At 40.5% G+C, this 22,518-nt stretch overlaps 1 protein-coding gene across 2 annotated transcripts in view; it reads left to right on the top strand.

The window, feature by feature from the left end:
• SNTB1 (syntrophin beta 1) overlaps positions 1-22,518 on the top strand; it is a 212,255-nt gene that overhangs the window by 65,105 nt on the left and 124,632 nt on the right. For both annotated transcript variants that reach the window (XR_011314129.1, XM_069731841.1), the window contains exon 2: positions 15,495-15,711. Coding sequence is in view for 1 of the 2 variants with exons in the window: in XM_069731841.1 (XP_069587942.1) it covers positions 15,495-15,711 (217 nt within the window). In the remaining variant the exon portion in view is untranslated. The remainder of the gene's footprint in view (positions 1-15,494; positions 15,712-22,518) is intronic.

Below are 22,518 nucleotides of genomic sequence, written 5' to 3'. Positions count from 1 at the left end.
AATCCCAACCCTAACCACACCTCTAACCCCAACACACCCGTAACCCCAACACACCCCTAACCCTAATCCTAACCCAACCGTAAACGTAATCCTAACCCCAACTCTAACCCTAACTTTAGACCCAACCCTAACATTAGCCCTAACCCTAGCCCTAATGGGAAAATGGAAATAAATACATTTTTTTAATTTTATTATTTTTCTCCAACTAAGGGAGTGATGAAGGGGGGGGGGGTTGATTTACTATTTATAGCGGATTTTTATAGCGGATTTTTGTTTGGCAGCTGTCACACACTAAAAGATTATTTTTATTGCAAAAAATACTTTTTGCTTCTCCACATTTTGAGAGCTATAATTTTTCCATATTTTGGTTCACAGAGTCATGTGAGGTCTTGTTTTTTGCAGGACGAGTTGACGTTTTTATTGGTAACATTTTCGGGCGCGTGACATTTTTTTTTTTTTATTATTCTGATTTTTGTTAGGCAGAATGAACAAAAACCAGCAATTCGTGGATTTCTTTTGGGGGGGACGTTTATACCGTTCCGCGTGTGGTAAAATTGATAATGCAGTTTTATTCGTTGGGTCAGTACGATTACAGCGATATCTCATTTATATCATTTTTTATGTTTTGGCGCTTTTATACAATAAAAACTATTTTATATAAAAAATAATTGTTTTTGCATCGCTTTATTTTGAGGGCTATAACTTTTCTATTTTTTTCGCTGATGATGCTGTATCGCAGCTTATTTTTTGCGGGACATGATGACGTTTTCAGCGGTGCCATGGTTATTGATATCTGTCTTTTTAATTGCGTGTTATTCCACTTTTTGTTCGGCGGTATGATGATAAAGCGTTGTTTTTTGCCTCTTTATTTTTTTACGGTGTTCACTGAAGGGGTTAACTAGTGGGACATTTTTATCGCTTGGGTCGTTACGGACGCGGCGATACTAAATAGGTGTACTTTTATTGTTTTTTTTTAATTTACATAAAGAAATGTATTTATTGGAACAATAGATATATTTTTCTTTATTTAGGAATTTTCTTTTAAATATTTTTACACAGTGTAATTTTTTTTTTTACTTTGTCCCAGGGTTTTTACACTATATATTGTCAGATCGCTGATCTGACACTGTGCACAGCACTGTGTCAGATCAGCGATCTGACAGGCAGTGAAGGAGGCTTCCCGGCGCCTGCTCTTAGCAGGCACTCGCAAGCCACCTCCATCCAGGACCCCACCGCCATCTTGGATCCGGGGGCCTGCAGGGAGGAGGACGGAGGAGACAGACCCGCGTTGCTCTGAGGGTCTCAGGGAAGCACGTAGGGAGCTCCCTCCCTGCGCGATGCTTCCCTATGCCATCGGAATTCTGTGATCTTGCTTGATCGCAGTGTTCCGGGGGTTAATGTGCCGGGAGCGGTCCGTGACCGCTCCTGGCACATAATGCCGGATGTCAGCTGTGATAATCAGCTGACACCCGGCCACGCTCTTCCCCTGAAAGCGGCTGATCGCATATGACGTACTATCCCGTTGATGGTCATATGAGCCCAGGTCACCTCGACGGGATAGTACGCCTGATGTCAGCAAGGGGTTAATTACTAACCATTGTTTTAATTTTTATTCCGTAAATCATTAGTCGACATGAAAATAACCAACTTTGTAATATATCTGATCAGAGAAATCTACTTTCTCCTCCTGGACCGATCATTCATTCTCAGTTCTGTTGTCATTGTAGACAGATTTTTTTTCCCACTACTGAGATTCTAGATGACAGTTGGTGCTTTTAAAGTTCTATGTGAGAGGGAGGAGGTAAAGGCAGATACAGACATCTACATAGAACTTCACGAGCACCAACTGTCATCACCAAGCTCAGTAGGGAATTGAGAATTTCGAGAATGAAAGATGAGTCCAGGAGGAGAAAGGAGCGGATATCTCCAATAAGATACATTGCAAAAATTCTTATCTTCTCATGTGCTATTGGTTTCTGGGGAAAAAAAATTTAAATGACGGTTATTTTCATTTATAAACAGTGATAGTGAATTAATATAATGTAAGCAGATTATGGCCCGATAAACCCAATTCATTATTGAATTTCTGGTTTATTTGTCTAGTTTTTGGTGGTTTTTTTTTGCTTATTTTCTTATCTAATTTTTTATTTATTTTTTTACATTTTTTTACGGTTTTTGTGTTGTTTTTTTTTTTACCTATTTTTCACCTGCTTCTGATCTTTCTTTTAATTTGTGCCATTTTAAAGTCCAGTTTATATATACGTTTGCCTACTTCTCTTATGTTTCTCCTTGTGGGTGAGAATTGGGGTTTCCGGATGATTTCATCAATTAGGACTTTTTTTTTTAAAGTCACAACATTTTTGGGCTCCAATCCCTCCCTGGAGTGATTTTATGTTTGAAATTTTTGCGCAAATTTTTTGTGTCATTTTAGCAGAATATAGGACACTTTGCTCTAAAATGTCGCCCAAAAGGCTAAAGAGAAAAATTAAACGATCCTGATTCATCTTTTGCGGGGTTTTTTTAACCCCTTAACGACCGCCGATACGCCTTTTAACGGCGGCAGTTAAGGGTACTTAAACCACAGTGCCGTTAATTAACGGCGCTGTGGAAAAAGTGAATAGCGCCCCCCAGAGTCGGATTTTCTCTGGGGTCTCGGTAGCTGAGACCCCAGAGAACATGATTCGGGTTTTTTTTACCGACCCCCGAGTTGCGATCGCCGGTACGGTAATTAACCATTTACCGGCGATCGCAAAAACCCCCCAAAAAACGCGATTTCCCTTTTAATCTCTCTGTCCTCCGATGTGATCGCACATCCGAGGACAGAGAAATGGGGTCCCCAATAGCCCCCCAATACTCACCTGTCTCCCCCGGTGCTCCTTGTGGCTCCTAATGGGCGCCGCGCCCGCCGGCCGGCACCCGGAGGATCTTTGGGGTCTCGGCTGCCGGGGGTAGCCGAGACCCCAAAGAACATGAACGGGGTCGGTAGGAACCGACCCCTGTTTTGTGATCGCCGATAATTAACTGTTTATCGGCAGTCGCAAAAAAAAAAGAAAAGCGATCGGTCATTCTCTGTCCTCTGATGTGATCGCACATCGGAGGACAGAGAAATAGGGGGATTCGGGGACCCTATCATACTTACCGGTGTCCCTGGGTCCTCCTGCGTCCCCTCCTGCCCGCCGGCTTCTTCATCTGTAAAGAAAATGGCGGGCACATACGCAGTACGTCCGCCATCTGCTGCCATCTGCCGGCCGGCAGGAGAAAGGCGTTGGGGCTAAAATTAGGGTTAGGGTTGGGGCTAAATTTAGGGTCAGGGTTAGGGCTGGGGCTAAATTTAGGGTTAGGCTTCTTTCACACTTGCGACGGTACGGGGCCGTCGCAATGCGTCGGCCCGACATACCGACGCACGTTGTGAAAATTGTGCACAACGTGGGCAGCGGATGCAGTTTTTCAACACATCCGCTGTCCAGTCTATGTCCTGGGGAGGAGGGGGCAGAGTTACGGCCACGCATGAGCGGAATTGGCGGACATAACGTACAAAAAAAAGGTTACATTTAACTTTATTTTGTGACGACGGTCCGCCAAAACACAACGGATCCAGTGCACGACGGACGCGACGTGTGGCCATCCGTCGGCAATACAAGTCTATGGGCAAAAAAGACATCCTGCGGGCACATTTGCAGGATCCGTTTTTTGTCCAAAACTACGGATTGCGACGGATGCCACACGACGCACGTGTGAAAGTAGCCTTAGGGTTGGGGCTAAAGTTAGGGCTAGGGTTAGGGTTGAATTTAGGGTTAGCGTTGGGGCTAAATTTAGGGTTAGGGCTAAAGTTAGGGTTAGGGCTAGGGTTGGCGCTAAAATTAGGGATAGGGCTAGGGTTGGGGCTAAAGTTAGGGCTAGGGTTAGGGTTGGGACTAAAGTTAGGGGTAGGGTTGAGAAAAGTTAGGGTTAGAGTTGGGATTGGATTAGGGTTGGTACTAGGTTTACGTTTACAATACAAATATCTCGCTGAGGATCTGTTTATACCAAGGAAGGTGACGGGCACAAGGGGGCATTCTTTGCGTCTGGAGGAGAGAAGGTTTTTCCACCAACATAGAAGAGGATTCTTTACTGTTAGGGCAGTGAGAATCTGGAATTGCTTGCCTGAGGAGGTGGTGATGGCGAACTCAGTCGAGGGGTTCAAGAGAGGCCTGGATGTCTTCCTGGAGCAGAACAATATTGTATCATACAATTAGGTTCTGTAGAAGGATGTAGATCTGGGGATTTATTATGATGGAATATAGGCTGAACTGGATGGACAAATGTCTTTTTTCGGCCTTACTAACTATGTTACTATGTTTGGGATTAGGGTTAAGGTTGGGATTAGGGTTAGGGGTGTATTGGGATTAGGTTTGAGGTTAGGGTTGAGATTAGGATTAGGGGCGTGTTGGATTTAGGGTTTTGATTAGGGTTATGGTTAGGGATGAGATTAGGGTTGTGATTATCGTTAGGGTTGTGATTAGGCTTATGGATCGGGTTGGGATTAGGGTTAGGGGTGTGTTGGGGTTAGGGTTGGAGTTAGAATTGGGGGGTTTCCACTGTTTAGGTACATCAGGGGGTCTCCAAACACGACAGCCAATTTTGCGCTCAAGAAGTCAAATGGTGCTCCCTCCCTTCTGAGCTCTGCCGTGCGCCCAAACAGTGGTTTACCCCCACATATGGGGCATCAGCGTACTCGGGATAAATTGTACAACAACTTTTGGGGTCCAATTTCTCCTGGTACCCTTGTGAAAATAAAAACTTGGGGGTTAAAAAATATTTTTTGTGGAAAAATGTTTATTTTTTTATTTTCACGACTCTCCATTATAAACTTCTGTGAAGCATTTGGGCATTCAAAGTTCTCCCCACACATCTAGATAAGTTCCATGGGGGGTCTAGTTTCCAAAATGGGGTCACTTGTGGGGGGTTTCTACTGTTTAGGCACAAAACTGTAAAGCGCTGCGGAATATGTTAGCGCTATATAAAAATAAAGATTATTATTATTATCAGGGGCTCTCCAAACACGACTTGGTGTCCGATCGCAATTCCAGGCAATTCTACATTGAAAAAGTAAAACGGCGCTCCTTCACTTCCAAGCTCTGCGGTGCGCCCAAACAGTGGTTTACCCCCACATATGGGGTATCGGCATATTCAGGAGTAATTGCACAACAAAAAGTTATGGTTAAATTTCTGTTTTTACACTTGTGAAAATAAAAAAAATGGTTCTGAAGTAAAATGTTTGCAAAAAAAAGATAAATGTTCATTTTTTCCTTCCACATTGTTTCAGTTCCTGTGAAACACTTGAAGGGTTAATAAACTTCTTGAATGTGGTTTTGAGAACCTTGAGGGGTGCAGTTTTTAGAATGGTGTCACACTTGGTTATTTTCTATCATATAGACCCCTCAAAATGACTGATGTGGTCCCTAAAAAAAAATAGTGTTGTAAAAATGAGAAATTGCTGGTCAACTTTTAACCCTTATAACTCCCTAACAAAAAAAAAATTGTTTCCAAAATTGTGCTGATGTAAAGTAGACATGTGGGAAATGTTATTTATTAACTATTTTTTGTGACATATCTCTCTGATTAAAGGGCATAAAAATCCAAATTTAGAAAATTGCAAAATTTTAAAAATTTTCGCCATATTTCCATTTTTTCATAAATAATCGCAAGTAATATGGAAGAAATGTTACCACTAACATGAAGTACAATATGTCACGAAAAAACAATCTGAGAATCACCGGGATCCGTTAAAGCGTTCCAGAGTTATAACCTCATAAAGTGACAGTGGTCAGAATTGTAAAAATTGGCTCGGTCATTAAGTACCAAATTGGCTCTGTCACTAAGGGGTTAAGTCACTTTTTCTTCTTTTTTGTCTTCTGGTAGGCGTTGAGCCAAATTCTTTAAAATGGTCTATGTGATTCATACATTTTGTACAAAATCAAAAAAGGATCTTTATTTTTTTACCTTCTTTTTGCGACATTTTAACTTTCAAAAATTGGTTGCTCCGATAAAATAATCGCACAGTTTTAGCAAAAACGTTAAACGTGCATAAAGTCAATCCAGGGGATATTGGAGTATTTGTGCCAAAATTTAGAGACTTTTTTTTTAAAAGTCAGAATTAATGAAACTGCTGAAAGCATCTGGAAATCCAAACTCTGCCCACAAAGTCAAACATGAAAAAAAAAAAAAAAATAGGCGAATAAATTAAATAGATTTTAAAAAAGGCGCAAATCAAAGGAAGAATAAGGTGCAAACGAAAAACAGATGAAAAATACTAGATTTAAATACTGCAATTTCTAGATGAAGGCTGTGCTTGTGTCGCCACATGGTGCATCTGTACAGCACGGTATTATGGAGAGATGTGTTGGATTGTGTCACTATTGTCCTTCATGGAGGTTCGTGTGGCTCCATATGTTGCGGGGACTGAATTATTGCAGGTCCGCAAAGTGAGGTGGTTGCATGTTACCTCTGTGTATAGACCGTCACCGGCAGCTATGTATAAAACCAACATCATGAGGAGGCCTAAATGACTTAGTTAGCTCTGCTACCTCATTGTTAGCTCTGCCAGCTCTTTGTTATCTCTGCTACCTCATTGTTAGCTCTGCTGCCTCTGTTATCTCTTCTACCTCCTTGTTAGCTCTGCTAGCTCTTAGTTATCTCTGCTATCTCTTAGCTCTGCTTCCTCTTTATCTCTGCTACCTCATTGTTAGCTCTGCTAGCTCTTAGTTATCTCTGCTGCCTCTTCGTTGGCTCTGCTAGCTCTTAGTTATCTCTGCTGCCTCTTAGCTCTGCTATCTATTAGTTATCTCTGCTGCCTCTTAGTTAGCTCTGCTACTTCTTATCTCTCCTAGCTTAGTTAGCTCTGCTACCTCTTCGTTGGCTCTGCTAGCTCTTAGTTATCTCTGCTGCCTCTTAGCTCTGCTATCTATTAGTTATCTCTGCTGCCTCTTAGTTAGCTCTGCTACTTCTTAGCTCTCCTAGCTTAGTTAGCTCTGCTACCTCTTCGTTGGCTCTGCTAGCTCTTCGTTATCTCTGCTACCTCTTCGTTGGCTCTGCTACATGTAGTATGTAGTGTTGAACTTTTTATGTGTTGAGTTCTCACTTGACGTCATTTTTCGTTATCGTTTTTTGGCATGTAGTGCATCTGGATGTAACACGGAGCTCAGCTGCTGAACTGCAAATGACACCGGTCATCGCTATCAGTGACTGCGAGCAGCGAGATGCCGGTGCTCCAAACTGCATCCTACATCTCAAACCCCGCTGATCATTTTGATTAAATTTACCACTTACAATCCTTGGGGCATTTTTCTTTTATAGCAATAAACATTTTATAAAAACCAGCGCAGCGTCTGCAGGTTACAGTAGAGAACGGTCGTGAATATAATTAGGATTGCATGAACACAAGGCTGTCATGTGGGAATTCAGCATATATACAGTAAAGGAGATCAACTAGGAGAACTAAGTAAAAAGATTATTACCGTACTTTGGTCTAACAGATACTGGACTTCTGTAGGTGACAACTACCGAGGAGTCTTCACAGTGCACATAAAGGCTGACACCTAGCTTTCGTCTATAATACTGCCCCTATGTACAAGAATATAACTACTATAATACTGCCCCTATGTACAAGAATATAACTTCTATAATACTGCTCCTATGTACAAGTATATAACTACTATAATACTGCCCCCTATGTACAAGAATATAACTACTATAATACTGCCCCCTATGTACAAGAATATAACTACTATAATACTGCTCCTATGTACAAGTATATAACTACTATAATACTGCCCCCTATGTACAAGAATATAACTACTATAATACTGCTCCTATGTACAAGAATATAACTACTATAATACTGCCCCCTATGTACAAGAATATAACTACTATAATACTGCCCCCTATGTACAAGAATATAACTTCTATAATACTGCTCCTATGTACAAGAATATAACTACTATAATACTGCTCCTATGTACAAGAATATAACTACTATAATACTGCCCCTATGTACAAGAATATAACTACTATAATACTGCCCCCTATGTACAAGAATATAACTTCTATAATACTGCTCCTATGTACAAGAATATAACTACTATAATACTGCTCCTATGTACAAGAATATAACTACTATAATACTGCCCCCTATGTACAAGAATATAACTACTATAATACTGCCCCCTATGTACAAGAATATAACTTCTATAATACTGCTCCTATGTACAAGAATATAACTACTATAATACTGCTCCCTATGTACAAGAATATAACTACTATAATACTGCCCCCTATGTACAAGAATATAACTACTATAATACTGTTCCTATGTACAAGAATATAACTACTATAATACTGCCCCTATGTACAAGAATATAACTACTATAATACTGTTCCTATGAACAAGAATATAACTACTATAATACTGCTCCCTATGTACAAGGATATAACAACTATAATACTGCTCCCTATGTACAAGAATATAACTACTATAATACTGCTCCCTATGTACAAGGATATAACAACTATAATACTGCCCCTATGTACAAGAATATAACTACTATAATACTGCTCCCTATGTACAAGAATATAACTACTATAATACTGCTCCTATGTACAAGAATATAACTACTATAATACTGCTCCCTATGTACAAGAATATAACTACTATAATACTGCTACCTATGTACAAGAATATAATTACTATAATACTGCCCCTATGTACAAGAATATAACTACTATAATACTGCTCATATGTACAAGAATATAACTACTATAATACTGCCCCTATGTACAAGAATATAACTACTAGAATACTGCCTCCTATGTACAGGAATATAACTACTAGAATACTGCCTCCTATGTACAGGAATATAACTACTATAATACTGCCCCTATGTACAGGAATATAACTACTATAATACTGCTCCTATGTACAGGAATATATCTACTATAATACTGCCCCTATGTACAGGAATATAACTACTATAATACTGCTCCTATGTACAAGAATATAACTACTATAATACTGGTCCTATGTACAAGGATATAACTACTATAATACTGCCCCCTATGTACAAGAATATAACTACTATAATACTGCTCCTATGTACAAGAATATAACTACTATAATACTGCTCCTACGTACAAGAATATACCTACTATAATACTGCTCCTACGTACAGGAATATAACTACTATAATACTGCTCCTATGTACAAGAATATAACTACTATAATACTGCTCCTATGTACAGGAATATAACTACTATAATACTGCCCCTATGTACAAGAATATAACTACTATAATACTGCTCCTATGTACAAGAATATACCTACTATAATACTGCTCCTATGTACAAAAATATACCTACTATAATACTGATCCTATGTACAAGAATATAACTACTATAATACTGCTCCTATGTACAAGAATATAACTACTATAATACTGCTCCTATGTACAAGAATATACCTACTATAATACTGCTCCTATGTACAGGAATATAACTACTATAATACTGCTCCTATGTACAAGAATATAACTACTATAATACTGCCCCTATGTACAAGAATATAACTACTATAATACTGCTCCTATGTACAAGAATATAACTACTATAATACTGCTCCTATGTACAAGAATATAACTACTATAATACTGCTCCTATGTACAAGAATATAACTACTATAATACTGCTCCTATGTACAAGAATATAACTACTATAATACTGCTCCTATGTACAAGAATATACCTACTATAATACTGCTCCTATGTACAAGAATATACCTACTATAATACTGATCCTATGTACAAGAATATAACTACTATAATACTGCTCCTATGTACAAGAATATAACTACTATAATACTGCTCCTATGTACAAGAATATACCTACTATAATACTGCTCCTATGTACAGGAATATAACTACTATAATACTGCTCCTATGTACAAGAATATAACTACTATAATACTGCCCCTATGTACAAGAATATAACTACTATAATACTGCTTCTATGTACAAGAATATAACTACTATAATACTGCTCCTATGTACAAGAATATAACTACTATAATACTGCCCCTATGTACAAGAATATAACTACTATAATACTGCTCCTATGTACAAGAATATAACTACTATAATACTGCCCCTATGTACAAGAATATAACTACTATAATACTGCTCATATGTACAAGAATATAACTACTATAATACTGCCCCCTATGTATAAGAATATAACTACTATAATACTGCCCCCTATGTATAAGAATATAACTACTATAATACTGCAACAATCCGCAAAGTGTAACCATGACACATAAACCTTTTAGCGCTCTTGTTTCCCTTTATGGAAAGTGACACCTTATTTTCTCCTCTTTGTTACTGGTACTCTATATTAGACACCAGCTGGAGATAATGTCTGCTGCTGTCACGGATTTGGCCTGCATGATATGCTGGGACTTGTAGTCTCTCGGCAGCCGCCATGTCACATGTCAGCTACCTATGGAGTGGGTTTGGATTCCAGTATGCAGTGTACACAGGTATATAGTAATTCTGACACGTCTGCCGGTTTACGGAGGAGCCTCTGATTCGGCGCGGTGCACTGCGGTGACACAATGAGGGGACACGTAGCACTTCTCCTCCTGGTAATTACGCTGTGTTTATTCTTCGGGAGGCTTTGTAATGTCATGCCAACTCTCTTCCATTTATAATTGGCTCTCTGCTAGAAGAATAAGCTGATTGTGCGGAGCGCCATTCAGCGCCAGCCTAACGCTGCCATGGATTGTGTCTCCGTGACCCGAAGTCCACGTAATCACAGAAAGTTTACTTCTGAGACCGAACAATCCTAAACTCTCGCTTTTATCAGGGTCGTACCTTGCGGAAAAAAAAAAAAACGAGCTAATGGTTTGCAGCAGCAGAGAAAAGCAAAGTGCTGCAAGAAGCTGTAAAGCAATATCATATACCACAAAATAAAAAATAATAATGAATAATAATTTAAAAATAATAATAAAAAAAATACTAATTATTAAAAAAAAGGATTCATACATCACTAGTAGAAATATAAATGAATAATATGATCAATAGTGGGCAGCCTGGACACCTGATAGGAAAGCTGCCCAGTAATGCGTCCTCTGCTCTAATTTTAACAATTAATTAGGAAGCTGAGCAGATTTACTGGGATTTTTTTTTTTTATTTTGAGGGAAATGCTGAAACTTTTTACTTTTTTTAGAAATATAAAAACTGAGACATAGTTTTGCTTTCCTGTAATACGTCTCCATCTGGACTTTTTTTGTAGCGAGTTACGCATTTAGGGTCGTTATCGTTAACCCCATGGTAAGGATTTTTTTTATCAGTAGCTTGCAAAAGTATTCAATCCCTTGAAAAGTCAACGGATGTGTCTATATTGCAAAAGGCGCATTGATTCCAATTTTTCCCCATTGCATTCTAGTACATTTAGTTGTTTTAATTTTTTTAAATCAAACTATACAGTAGATAAATCAATATTTTGGATAGAGAGGTGTCCATCTTTGCCTTTCTGTAAATTTCATGAAGGAACCCATTTTTTTCATACAAATTTAGTATGTTCTCACACAAACACGTATAGCATAAAACACGCCCTATAGAGTAACATGTTTAGTCAAAAGAGGGGTCCAAAGAAAGTTATCAACTATTTCATAGAATAGGTGAAAACTTATTGATCGAGGGGTGTCTCGGACCTCCTGAACCACCAATTGGCAAAAATGGGGAATTTTATCACTGATGGAGCACTGTTATCCCCGTCATGGAGTGGACCGGCAGATCAGACCCCCAAACAACGATCTATTCATTGTCTAAGGCAGTGTTCTCCAAGTCCGGTCCTCAAGAGCCACCAACAGGTCATGTTTTGAGGATTTCCTTAGTATTGCCCAGGTGATAATTGCATCATCTAGACAAGCAAGCATTCAATGTCCTGTGCAATACTAAGGAAATCCTCAAAACATGACCTGTTGGTGGCTCTTGAGGACCGGACTTTGGGAACACTGGTCTAAGGGGACGTCGAATAAAGCTGAGCACAGAGCTTGGCAGCCCCTTAAAGAATAAATGGAGTGGCGGTCGAGCATGCGCACTACTTCTCCATTCTAAAGTGACCCATTCTGTAGATCGTTGCCTCACACGATGGTTGGACCCCCACCGATCTACGGTATGAGTCAGCCTAACCACCCTTCATCAAAACTCAGACTTGATCCTGAGTGTCTGTCTAGAGGTTGGCTTCCCTTTCTTCACATGTTTTCCTTGCACTATTAATTGGTGATTAGTGATGAGCAAACGTGCTGGAATAAGGTGTTATCTGATCATGCTTGGGTGCTAACCGAGTGTCTTCGTCATGCTCGAAAAATATGGTCCTAGCGGCCACATGTCTTGCGGCTAATCGACAGCCGCAACACATACTTGGACTGCCTAACAAACAGGTATCCAACCCCGCATGTGTTGAGGCTGTCGATCAGCCGAAAGACATGCAGCCGCGGGGACCCAAACATATTTTTTGAGAATGCCGAAGACACTCAGTTAGCACCCGAGCATGCTCTAACACCTTATCCCTCCCAGCACGTTCGCTCATCACTATTGGTCATATCGACTCTCCATAGACTATATTGCGGTCGTTCTATTAATCATAGAATTATTTACATTTTGCTCGCAGTATTACTTTCTACAAAACTCTTGGAAAATGGGAAACTTCCCTGACTCCCAGGATAGGACATTTTTCTATTGCTCATAGGTTGCACTGTTCAGATGCACAATTCTACATTCTGCAGTGGGTTCTCCTCAATGAGGTGGTCCATCCTTGCTGATTCCCTAAACTGCAGACTCGTCAATACTATAGTGGTTGTGACGGTAAATGGCTGTGATAAATCCATGACTCGAGTATTGTAGAGGCCGTCCTTCAACCACCGGCTATCAAACACCCAATTGAATTCTGTTATTCCTCAAATAAAACAGACCCATTGTTTTGTGTTAAATTGGCCAAGTCAGCTTTTATTTTAACAAACATAACAATCAATAATCAATTTAGGTTGAAGGAGGTTCTTGGAGCTCCAAAGGACTGTTGGTATCTAAATATTGAAATCTTCTGGCTTTATCTCCATCCGCAACCACCTGCTCGGGGGGGCACCTCCATGGCAGGAAAACCTTCTCCACGACACCAACTCCCTAGGGTCCCCACCCTGAAGAGTGACAAAACTCCACCAGGCCATTATCAAATTCCAAACACAATTAGTTGGCGCCTTCTACTTGATATACAACCCCACACCACAATTTTCCACCAAGTCCAAGGACCCCCTTGCTCTGCCAACCCAAAATGACACCTAAAACAACCATCTATCTTGTTTCCAAGAGGATTTCATTTTTTTCTTTTTTTTTTAAGAAAAAACACAATAAAAGGGGGTGGTCAGGTAGGACCTTTTGCTGTTGTCCCCCCTCAGGTATTAAGAGCCTTCCAGAACTTCACTGAATGGTGCTTGTTTTTTTTATGGTTGTTGGAGTTTGATGAATGGTGGGGAAATTATCTAGTGTCTGCTGAATGGTGGGGTTTTGTTTGTTTTTTTAGTTTTTTTTAAGGGTACTGGGGTCCTCTGAAAATTCCGGGTTTTGCTAATGGGTGTTGGATTTGGTGCTAGGTTGGTGGGATTTGCTGGAATGTTTTGAATGCCACTGAGATTTACTTGGAATCTGCCGATGGGCGGTTGTTTTTTTGTGGGTGTTAAGGGTTTCCTACTTTATGCTGAGATCATCTGGGGTTTACTGAAGGGTGCTCAGTGTAATTTAAGGGCGCTAGAGTCTTCGGATGGGTGCTAGGATTTATTGATGGGAGTTGGATTTTGTGGAAGGATGATAGGATTTGTTGAAAGGTTCGGATTAGAGTTGAGCTAATATGTTCGGAATTGTTTGACGAACCCTAATTTGCCATATCCGTGACATATTGTTACCCTATTCGTGCCGAATTTATGTTTGATGATCGGTTCCGAACATATTCGGTCACTTCTACTCCCATTGACTCCAATGACATTCTGCTGTGTTCGGCAAATACAATATTCGCCCCCTGATCATAATAATTTTGAAAATGTTGCTAAACTCTAGTAGTTCTGAGACCATGTTGGTCTGTTGAAAGGTGATTCGTTTTGTCGATGGGTGCTGGGGTCTGGTGCTAGTAGTGGAAAAATTTGAGGTCTGCTGAATGGCAGTGGGATCTGTTATGGTTTTGTTCGGTGCAGGTAAATAGTGTTGAGATCAGGTACCTTATGTTCTATGCTATGCATTAGGGCAGTGTTCCCCAAGTCCGGTCCTCAAGAGCCACCAACAGGTCATGTTTTTAGTATTTCCTTAGTATTGCACAGGTGATAATTGCATCACCTGCACAGGCAATAATTCCATCACCTGTGCAATACTAAGGAAATCCTGAAAACATGACCTGTTGGTGGCTCTTGAGGACCGAACTTGGGGAACACTGCATTAGGGCATAACTCTCAAGGGAAGAGTAGAATATTTTAGAGAAAAGTTTTTTATTTGTAGAGTCCGGGCTTAGATCTAAAAAGAACATTGTGACCTGCTCAATGTTTTTCCAGGTGCAGTAGAGCATTTGCCTATTCTCACTGTAAAGATTGGTCCTCAATGCGTTTTCCTGGACCGACCCCTTTAATGATCATCTTAAATCTTTCCAGAGGCCAATCAATAAGCAATGTGACGTCTGGTCTCGAAAATGTCATCCAGACATCAGACAATGGAGACAATGGATGTTCTGTGGAACAAGAGATAATTCCGCACTCAGTTTTTTTGGCAAGTCCGTCTTCTTGTCTACAGTAAATGAAAAATGGATTCTTTTGTTTTAATTCACTGAGGTCATCGTTAAATGAGGATTTTATATGATCAGAATTGAATCTTGTGCAAACAACAAGTGTGATAAATGCCGCGAGATATAGCACCGTCCAAGATACCGAGACGCGTCAGTCATGGAGCATAACGTCGTGCAGGGTCACACCTGTGGTTAAAACACTTATTCTATGTTCAACACGTTGCATTTTTGCTGCATTTTTTGGCAAGAACTGCAATAATGGTGTAGCCATAAATGGCATCTACCTATGAAATCTAGAGTATATCTTTGCTATGTAGATTGACGGATGCTGACAATGTTCCTCGTTATTGTGATGCACGGTGACCTGACATTACGCACCGCCTCCGCTCTCGAGGATCCTCACTTTTGCCTCTCACGGTCTCCATCACTAATTCTTTGTTCCTTTTGATCTTATTGCAAGATGTCTCACTTATTAAATGCAGAATACATAATATACAGTGGATGAGACGAGCGCTTTGAAGTTGGTCGCGGCCGGGAAGACAAGAAAAGGCCTTACGTAGCTTGTAAACTGGTAGTGTGGATGGGCGCTGCAGCTGATGGATGAGGTGGAGTAATCGTGGTGTTTTATGACTTTTTGCAGTGAAGTATATGCGAGAGGCCACGCCTTACGTCAAGAAGGGTTCCCCGGTGTCTGAGATCGGATGGGAGACTCCTCCTCCAGAATCTCCGCGGCTCGGTAACTCATCGAAGTGTCCGCCATCGCCTCTCTCTCTGCCCAGTTATGGAGACAAGAAAACCATTCCACTCAAGATGTGTTTTGTGACGAGGAACCTGACCGTTCCTGATCCAGAGAACAGGTAAATCTATTACAAAGAGATCATCACACCCATCGTACCTCGGGATGGAGCATAGGTGTTATACCTTTGTTATCGCCTCCCCCGCACCTGCTGAGTAATGAACTGTAGATACAAGTGGGGAAAGGGGAGTGACGACTACTATCATTTCTGGGTTAAAAAAATGAGTTGTCACATTTTTGGCGACTTTCTTATTACAGCTATTTATTGCATATTCTGATAGGTGGTGTGTGGGGCACTTTTAGAAAAGTGGACCCCAAATGTTGCCTGTCAAGTAAAATAACTCCAGCGCTGCTCTCCTTCGACAGCTCACATCACCGCTGCAGTCAGTAATTGAGCTCAGTGGTTGTTATCATCCATTTCATCCAAGCGGCTGAACTCAATGATTGGCGTCAGCAGTGATGTGAGCATTCGACACCCTATTTTACTGTCCACAGCAGGGGTCCCCATCTTTTCATACCTCCAGAGCCACATTGCATAGAAGTCCAAAGTTAAAATGCCCTAAGTACCCTCTTATAAAGTATTAATGTCCCAATTGCCCTCTTATAAAATTGTAATGCCTCAAATCCCCCTCATAAAGTACTTATGCCCGACTTCCCCCTTTTAACGTCGCAATGCACTGGGTACCCCTTATAAAGTAATAATGACCTTTTAATATCCTTTTCCCAAGTAATAATGCCCCAAGTGGCCCCTTGTGAAGTAATACTGCCCTTCAGAGCCCCTTTAAAAAGCGACATTGTCCTGAGTACATCCTTATAAAATATAACAGTGGTAGGTGTGGACCCACTGCACCATGGGCCGGGCTTACTCTGGAAGGGCATGACTAGGTTTCTATTGGGTCTTTACTAGAGCCTTTGGTGGTGAGAATAGGTTGGCCAGCCAATAGACACAGGTACCATTCCAGGGCAGTCCCCAGGTCTGCAGCTGATCATAGGGTCAGAGACTTGGGTACAGCTGGGCAAGACGAAAGCCAGGTCAGACAGTCCAAGGTCGGAGCAGGCAGTACAGGTTCAGAACTCGTGTAGTCAAGGTCAGGAGCGGATAGATCAGGATAAACGAGAAGGCAAGCCGGGTCGATAACAGATGAGATAAAACAGGAATACGCCAATACAGGAACTGGAGACAGAACTACTAAGAACCTAAGTTCAGGTGAGGAATGGAGGGTGGAATCGCCGAGCTGGAAGATGGCACTAGGCAGCTCAAAGCGATGATCAGGTACTAAGTGGAGTAGAGCGAAACACGCGGTGAGTGGGGCGGTGCTTAGAAGATGTGCGAGTGGCTGGCGTAACATAAAATAAATTTGCTCCAAGTGTCCCTTATAGAGTGATAATGCCCTTTCTGTTCCCCCTTAACACTTAATATGGCCCAGTGTGTTCCTAACCATGTAATTAAATAATTTATTTAATAGATGGGTCCTGAGGATGTGACATCCATATTTCCATATAAGCATATGGACAGAAGTTGCTGTCACGCAAGAATGTTTTCAAAAGTGCCCTCAGAGAAACCCTAATAACAGTTCCAGAAAAGTAACCCCAGATCATAAAGGCCTACCGTTGTGGCCAAAAGTATTGACACCCCTGCAATTCTGTCAGATAATACTCATTTTCTTCCTGAAAATAATTACAAATACTTTGGTATTATTATCTTCATTTAATTTGTCTTAAATGAAAAAAACACAAAAGAGAATGAAGCAAAAAGCAAAACATTGATCATTTCACACAAAACTCCAAAAATGGGCCAGACAAAAGTATTGGCACCCTCAGCCTAATACTTGGTTGCACAACCTTTAGCCAAAATAACTGCGACCAACCGCTTCCGGTAACCATCAATGAGTTTCTTACAATGTTCTGCTGGAATTTTAGACCATTCTTCTTTGGCAAACTGCTCCAGGTCCCTGATATTTGAAGGGTGCCTTCTCCAAACTGCCATTTTTAGATCTCTCCACAGGTGTTCTATGGGATTCAGGTCTGGACTCATTGCTGGCCACCTTAGAAGTCTCCAGTGCTTTCTCTCAAACCTTTTTCTAGTGCTTTTTGAAGTGTGTTTTGGGTCATTGTCCTGCTGGAAGACCCATGACCTCTGAGGGAGACCCAGCTTTCTCACACTGGGCCCTACATTATGCTGCAAAATTTGTTGGTAGTCTTCAGACTTCAGAATGCCATGCACACGGTCAAGCAGTCCAGTGCCAGAGGCAGCAAAGCAACCCCAAAACATCAGGGAACCCCCACCATGTTTGACTGTAGGGACCGTGTTCTTTTCTTTGAATGCCTCTTTTTTTTCTCCTGTAAACTCTATGTTGATGCCTTTGCCCAAAAAGCTCTACTTTTGTCTCATCTGACCAGAGAACACTCTTCCAAAACGTTTTAGGCTTTTTCAGGTAAGTTTTGACAGACTCCAGCCTGGCTTTTTTATGTCTCGGGGTAAGAAGTGGGGTCTTCCTGGGTCTCCTACCATACAGTCCCTTTTCATTCAGACGCCTACGGATAGTATGGGTTGACACTGTTGTACCCTCGGACTGCAGGGCAGCTTGAACTTGTTTGGATGTTAGTCGAGGTTCTTTATCCAACATCCGCACAATCTTGCGTTGAAATCTCTTGTCAATTTTTCTTTTCCGTCCGCATCTAGGGAGGTTAGCCACAGTGCCATGGGCTTTACACTTCTTGATGACACTGCGCACGGTAGACACAGGAACATTCAGGTCTTTGGAGATGGACTTGTAGCCTTGAGATTGCTCATGCTTCCTCACAATTTGGTTTCTCAAGTCCTCAGACAGTTCTTTGGTCTTCTTTCTTTTCTCCATGCTCAATGTGGTACACACAAGGACACAGGATAGCGGTTGAGTCAACTTTAATCCATGTCAACTGGCTTCAAGGGTGATTTAGTTATTGCCAACACCTGTTAGGTGCCACAGGTAAGTTACAGGTGCTGTTAATTACACAAATTAGAGAAGCATCACATGATTTTTCGAACGGTGCCAATACTTCTGTCCACCCCCTTTTTTATGTTTGGTGTGGAATTATATCCAATTTGGCTTTAGGACAATTCTTTTTGTGTTTTTTTTCATTTAAGACAAATTAAATGAAGATAATAATAACAAAGAATTTGTGTTTGCAATCATTTTCAGGAAGAAGCTGAGTATTATCTGACAGAATTGCAGGGGTGTCGTCAATACTTTTGGCCACAACTGTATCTTTGAACCCCAAGGGAAAACCTTATGCTGAAAGCAAACTTGGGTCATCTGATTGGAAATTGGAGCACGTATGATATATCGTTGGTTGCACGCTTTACATTTTTTTTCTGGAATGGAAGGAAGTGATCGGTGGAGGACTTCTTTTCATCTTCCTATTAACTGTTTCTTCTCAAAATCCGTGAGCTACCAGGTGTAATGTGCTCACCTCGTGGGACTAGCATAGATGCCCTTTGGCTCCTTACCAATCCGAATTACATGTGCTACACCGTCCTCAGTACCCGTTATAGGTGTTTATTCCCTAGTTAGACCTGTTGAAGTCCACTCTGCATTTCAACTTAATATTTACTCGACTCGTTTGACCACATTGCCGTCTCTGCTAGATCACCGTTCCTGAGGCCTTAGGCTTATCTGACAATATTTTTTTTTAACATGCCTACGCCCAGGTGTTACGGCTACCTCAGCACCTCTTATGGCCCCGTTCATGTCCATATTCTTGGCTTCATTGCCCTCTGTTACTGTTTGGATCTACTGATTATACCTGTGACTGCCGGATCATGTTTCTGTTCCAAGTTTCTCTTTACTGCTAAGGTTCAGAGTCTTTTTGTGGAAACTTTATCATAACTACAACGACCAAAGCTACATACAGCAGTATACACACAGCACAAAAGTACCAGAAAAAACTATGAGGAAAATGCCCAAAAAGTACTGGACATAAGTAATGTTTATCTAATAAATGTACAAAAAGAAGATAATTACATGATGTGAAAAACAGTTACTCAGGCACATAAACGGATCCAACAAAGCATATAGTAAGACCATATATTTGTTGTAAAGCAGACACTGGCATTTCCATTTCCTAACAACGAGTAGTAAAGTGCGAGTGCAGCAAGAAATATATAAGAGTATATTGGATCATTGTATTTAAAAAAAAAATGCCCAAAAAAGGCCACAAAATCAAAGTCATGGAGAACAAGGAATACGCGGATAATATAAAAAGTAAAGAATATCACGTAAAGGGGGATATACACACTGAAGGACACTTGATCGTTTCGCCAATAGCTTTGTCTGGGGATACCGGCTTTATCTGGGGCTTTGTCTGCTCCAACTTGGTCTAATTTCTCCTCCTGTAAAATTGAGTGTCTGGTTCATTCCTTACTTGGGTATCGTAGAGATGAAACCGTTGTATTAGATTACCTGTTAGAAAACGCCTGCTGATATATAAACACAACAGCAATAAAAGACACAACCATTCGGAATGTAAATGAGGGGCAAGAAAGCATCCTACATGTCAGTGCAATTTCCTGTATAAGGCCATGAAGGCCTCCAGCCAGTCGGACCATCATAACCATTCCCGTAAGACATTTTTGCAATATATGATATTAAAAATTCCTGAGCACGCCATAGACTTTAAAATGCGTCCTGGCAGACAGAAGCGTTTCGCGTGCCATGTTCGCCATTACTTTACCTTTCAGGGACTGTTTTCGCCGTCAGTCCTTGGCATATGACACTTTTATTATAAAGCAGAGGTAAACATTGCTGCATTAGTAATTACCTTGACCTACTTCATAATACCAGAGGCTCCGGAGAGGAAGCAGCATGAGTTAGATTAATATTGCTAAAATATTCCGTTCTCTCCATGTGGCCACATTTTTTTTTTTTAATAAAATAGTCCCCAACCACACGGAGGCCATTCACGGTAACTTAGCACTGTAGTTTTAATCCAAGTAGCAAGAGCAAGCATAAATCACTTGTGCTCACAACCTCGAGGAAATTCTTTTTTTTTTTTTTTATCTTTTGGTTTTTTTTTTAAAGTTTTCTATTTTTTTTTTAGCATGAGATTCTTGTTATTTAGTCATTAAGAAGATGTAATTGTGTCTCTTGTGGATTCTTGGTTTTAATTAAAACCTCTCAGCCAAGTATTTAACATTTAAAGAAATGGGCAATGTTTTTTTTTTTTTATGTTTTGGGGTTTTGTTATTACGGTATTTATTATGCCGTTAAAGTGACCTGACCACATGATTCTCCCGATCAGTAGGATTGCGATAATCTCTAAATTATGGATTTTTTTTTTATTATTTATGTTGGTTTTTGCCTTTTATTTTATTTTTCAAAATTGGTTTGTATTCTAATCTTCTGTGACCTGCAGCATTTTTATTTTTCTGTTGCTGGAGCGGTGCGATGACTTGTTTTTTTTTGTGGCGAGTTGTAGAATTTATTGATACTATTTTAGGGTACATGTGATATTTTTATTATTTTTTGTTGGATTTTTTTGGGGGAAATTGTCACACACTCCCCACCCAAAAGAAAAATGCCAATCTTACAGGTTTTTCTGGGTATAACTGATAGATAAATCATTTTAGATATTGATAGATCAGACTTTTATGGAAATGAAGATACCAACTACGGTATGTTCTTTTTTATTTCTTTATTACCTAATTGGGAAAAAGGCGGGGTGATTTAAACGTTAACCTTTTTATAAATATACACTCGTGGTCAAAATTGTTGGTCCCCCTCATTTAATGACAGAAAAACCCACAATGATCAGAGAAATAACTTGAATCTGACAAAATTAATAATAAATAAAAGATCTATGAAAATGAACAAATGAAAGTCAGACGTTGCTTTTCAACCATGCTTCCACAGAATTTTAAAAATTATAAAACTCATGAAATAGGCCTGGACAGAAATGATGGTTCCCCTGAAAATAATGTGACAAAATGGACATGTTAATCACGGTATGTCCACTAACGAGCATCACAGGGGTCTACACTCCTGGAATCAGTGACTGGCCTGTATATAGGGCTACGGATACTCACTGTGCTGTGTGGTGACATGGTGAGTATCACACTCAAAAAAGCAATAGTGTAGACAAATCCACACTATATGACGCCCTCTGGGGGAAACAGATACCAAGAGCTATGGAGGGTTACCAATAATAAAACTTAGCTTTTAATAGACAAATCTAAAATATAAGAACCCAATAAACAAACACAAATACATATATACAGTGCTCAAAATAACCAGTGCTCAAAGAATAAAAGAATGGAACAGTCTCACCATTCAGGACGGACACATCAATATGGTCAATACTTCAGCCGGTGAGGCGATGGAGAGTCATTGTCCAGGGGAAAGTCAGTAGGTTAGGGCACAAAAATACTATCTACCCTGAAACCACTGTGTAACTCCTGTCCTTACAAGGACAGGCCCCAAATGGACCCTGCTATGGACAACCACCAAATTTATGCATGTGGACAAATAAACTTCTTCTCCCTACGCGTTTCATCACCGATGTAGGATACACCTTGGACTGCAAACACAGACAGCCATACCTTGCTGATGGGTACTCAGCCACTGCGGGACCCGTGTTGAACTTTGATAAACGGACGTTGTATTGTTCTCGCTTGGACTTTTGTGCCTATGAGCACATATATTTATACTCCCCTGATGAGTCTCCTACATCGGTGATGAAACGCGTAGGGAGAAGAAGTTTATTTGTCCACATACATAAATTTGGTGGTTGTCCATAGCAGGGTCCATTTGGGGCCTGTCCTTGTAAGGACAGGAGTTACACAGGGGTTTCAGGGTAGATAGTATTTTTGTGCCCTAACCTACTGACTTTC

The sequence above is a fragment of the Ranitomeya imitator genome, chromosome 6, assembly GCF_032444005.1.
Source record: "Ranitomeya imitator isolate aRanImi1 chromosome 6, aRanImi1.pri, whole genome shotgun sequence".
NCBI lineage: Eukaryota > Metazoa > Chordata > Amphibia > Anura > Dendrobatidae > Ranitomeya > Ranitomeya imitator.
The sequence above is the reverse complement of the archived record's forward strand: the minus strand, read 5'-3'. Positions and strand labels throughout refer to the sequence as shown.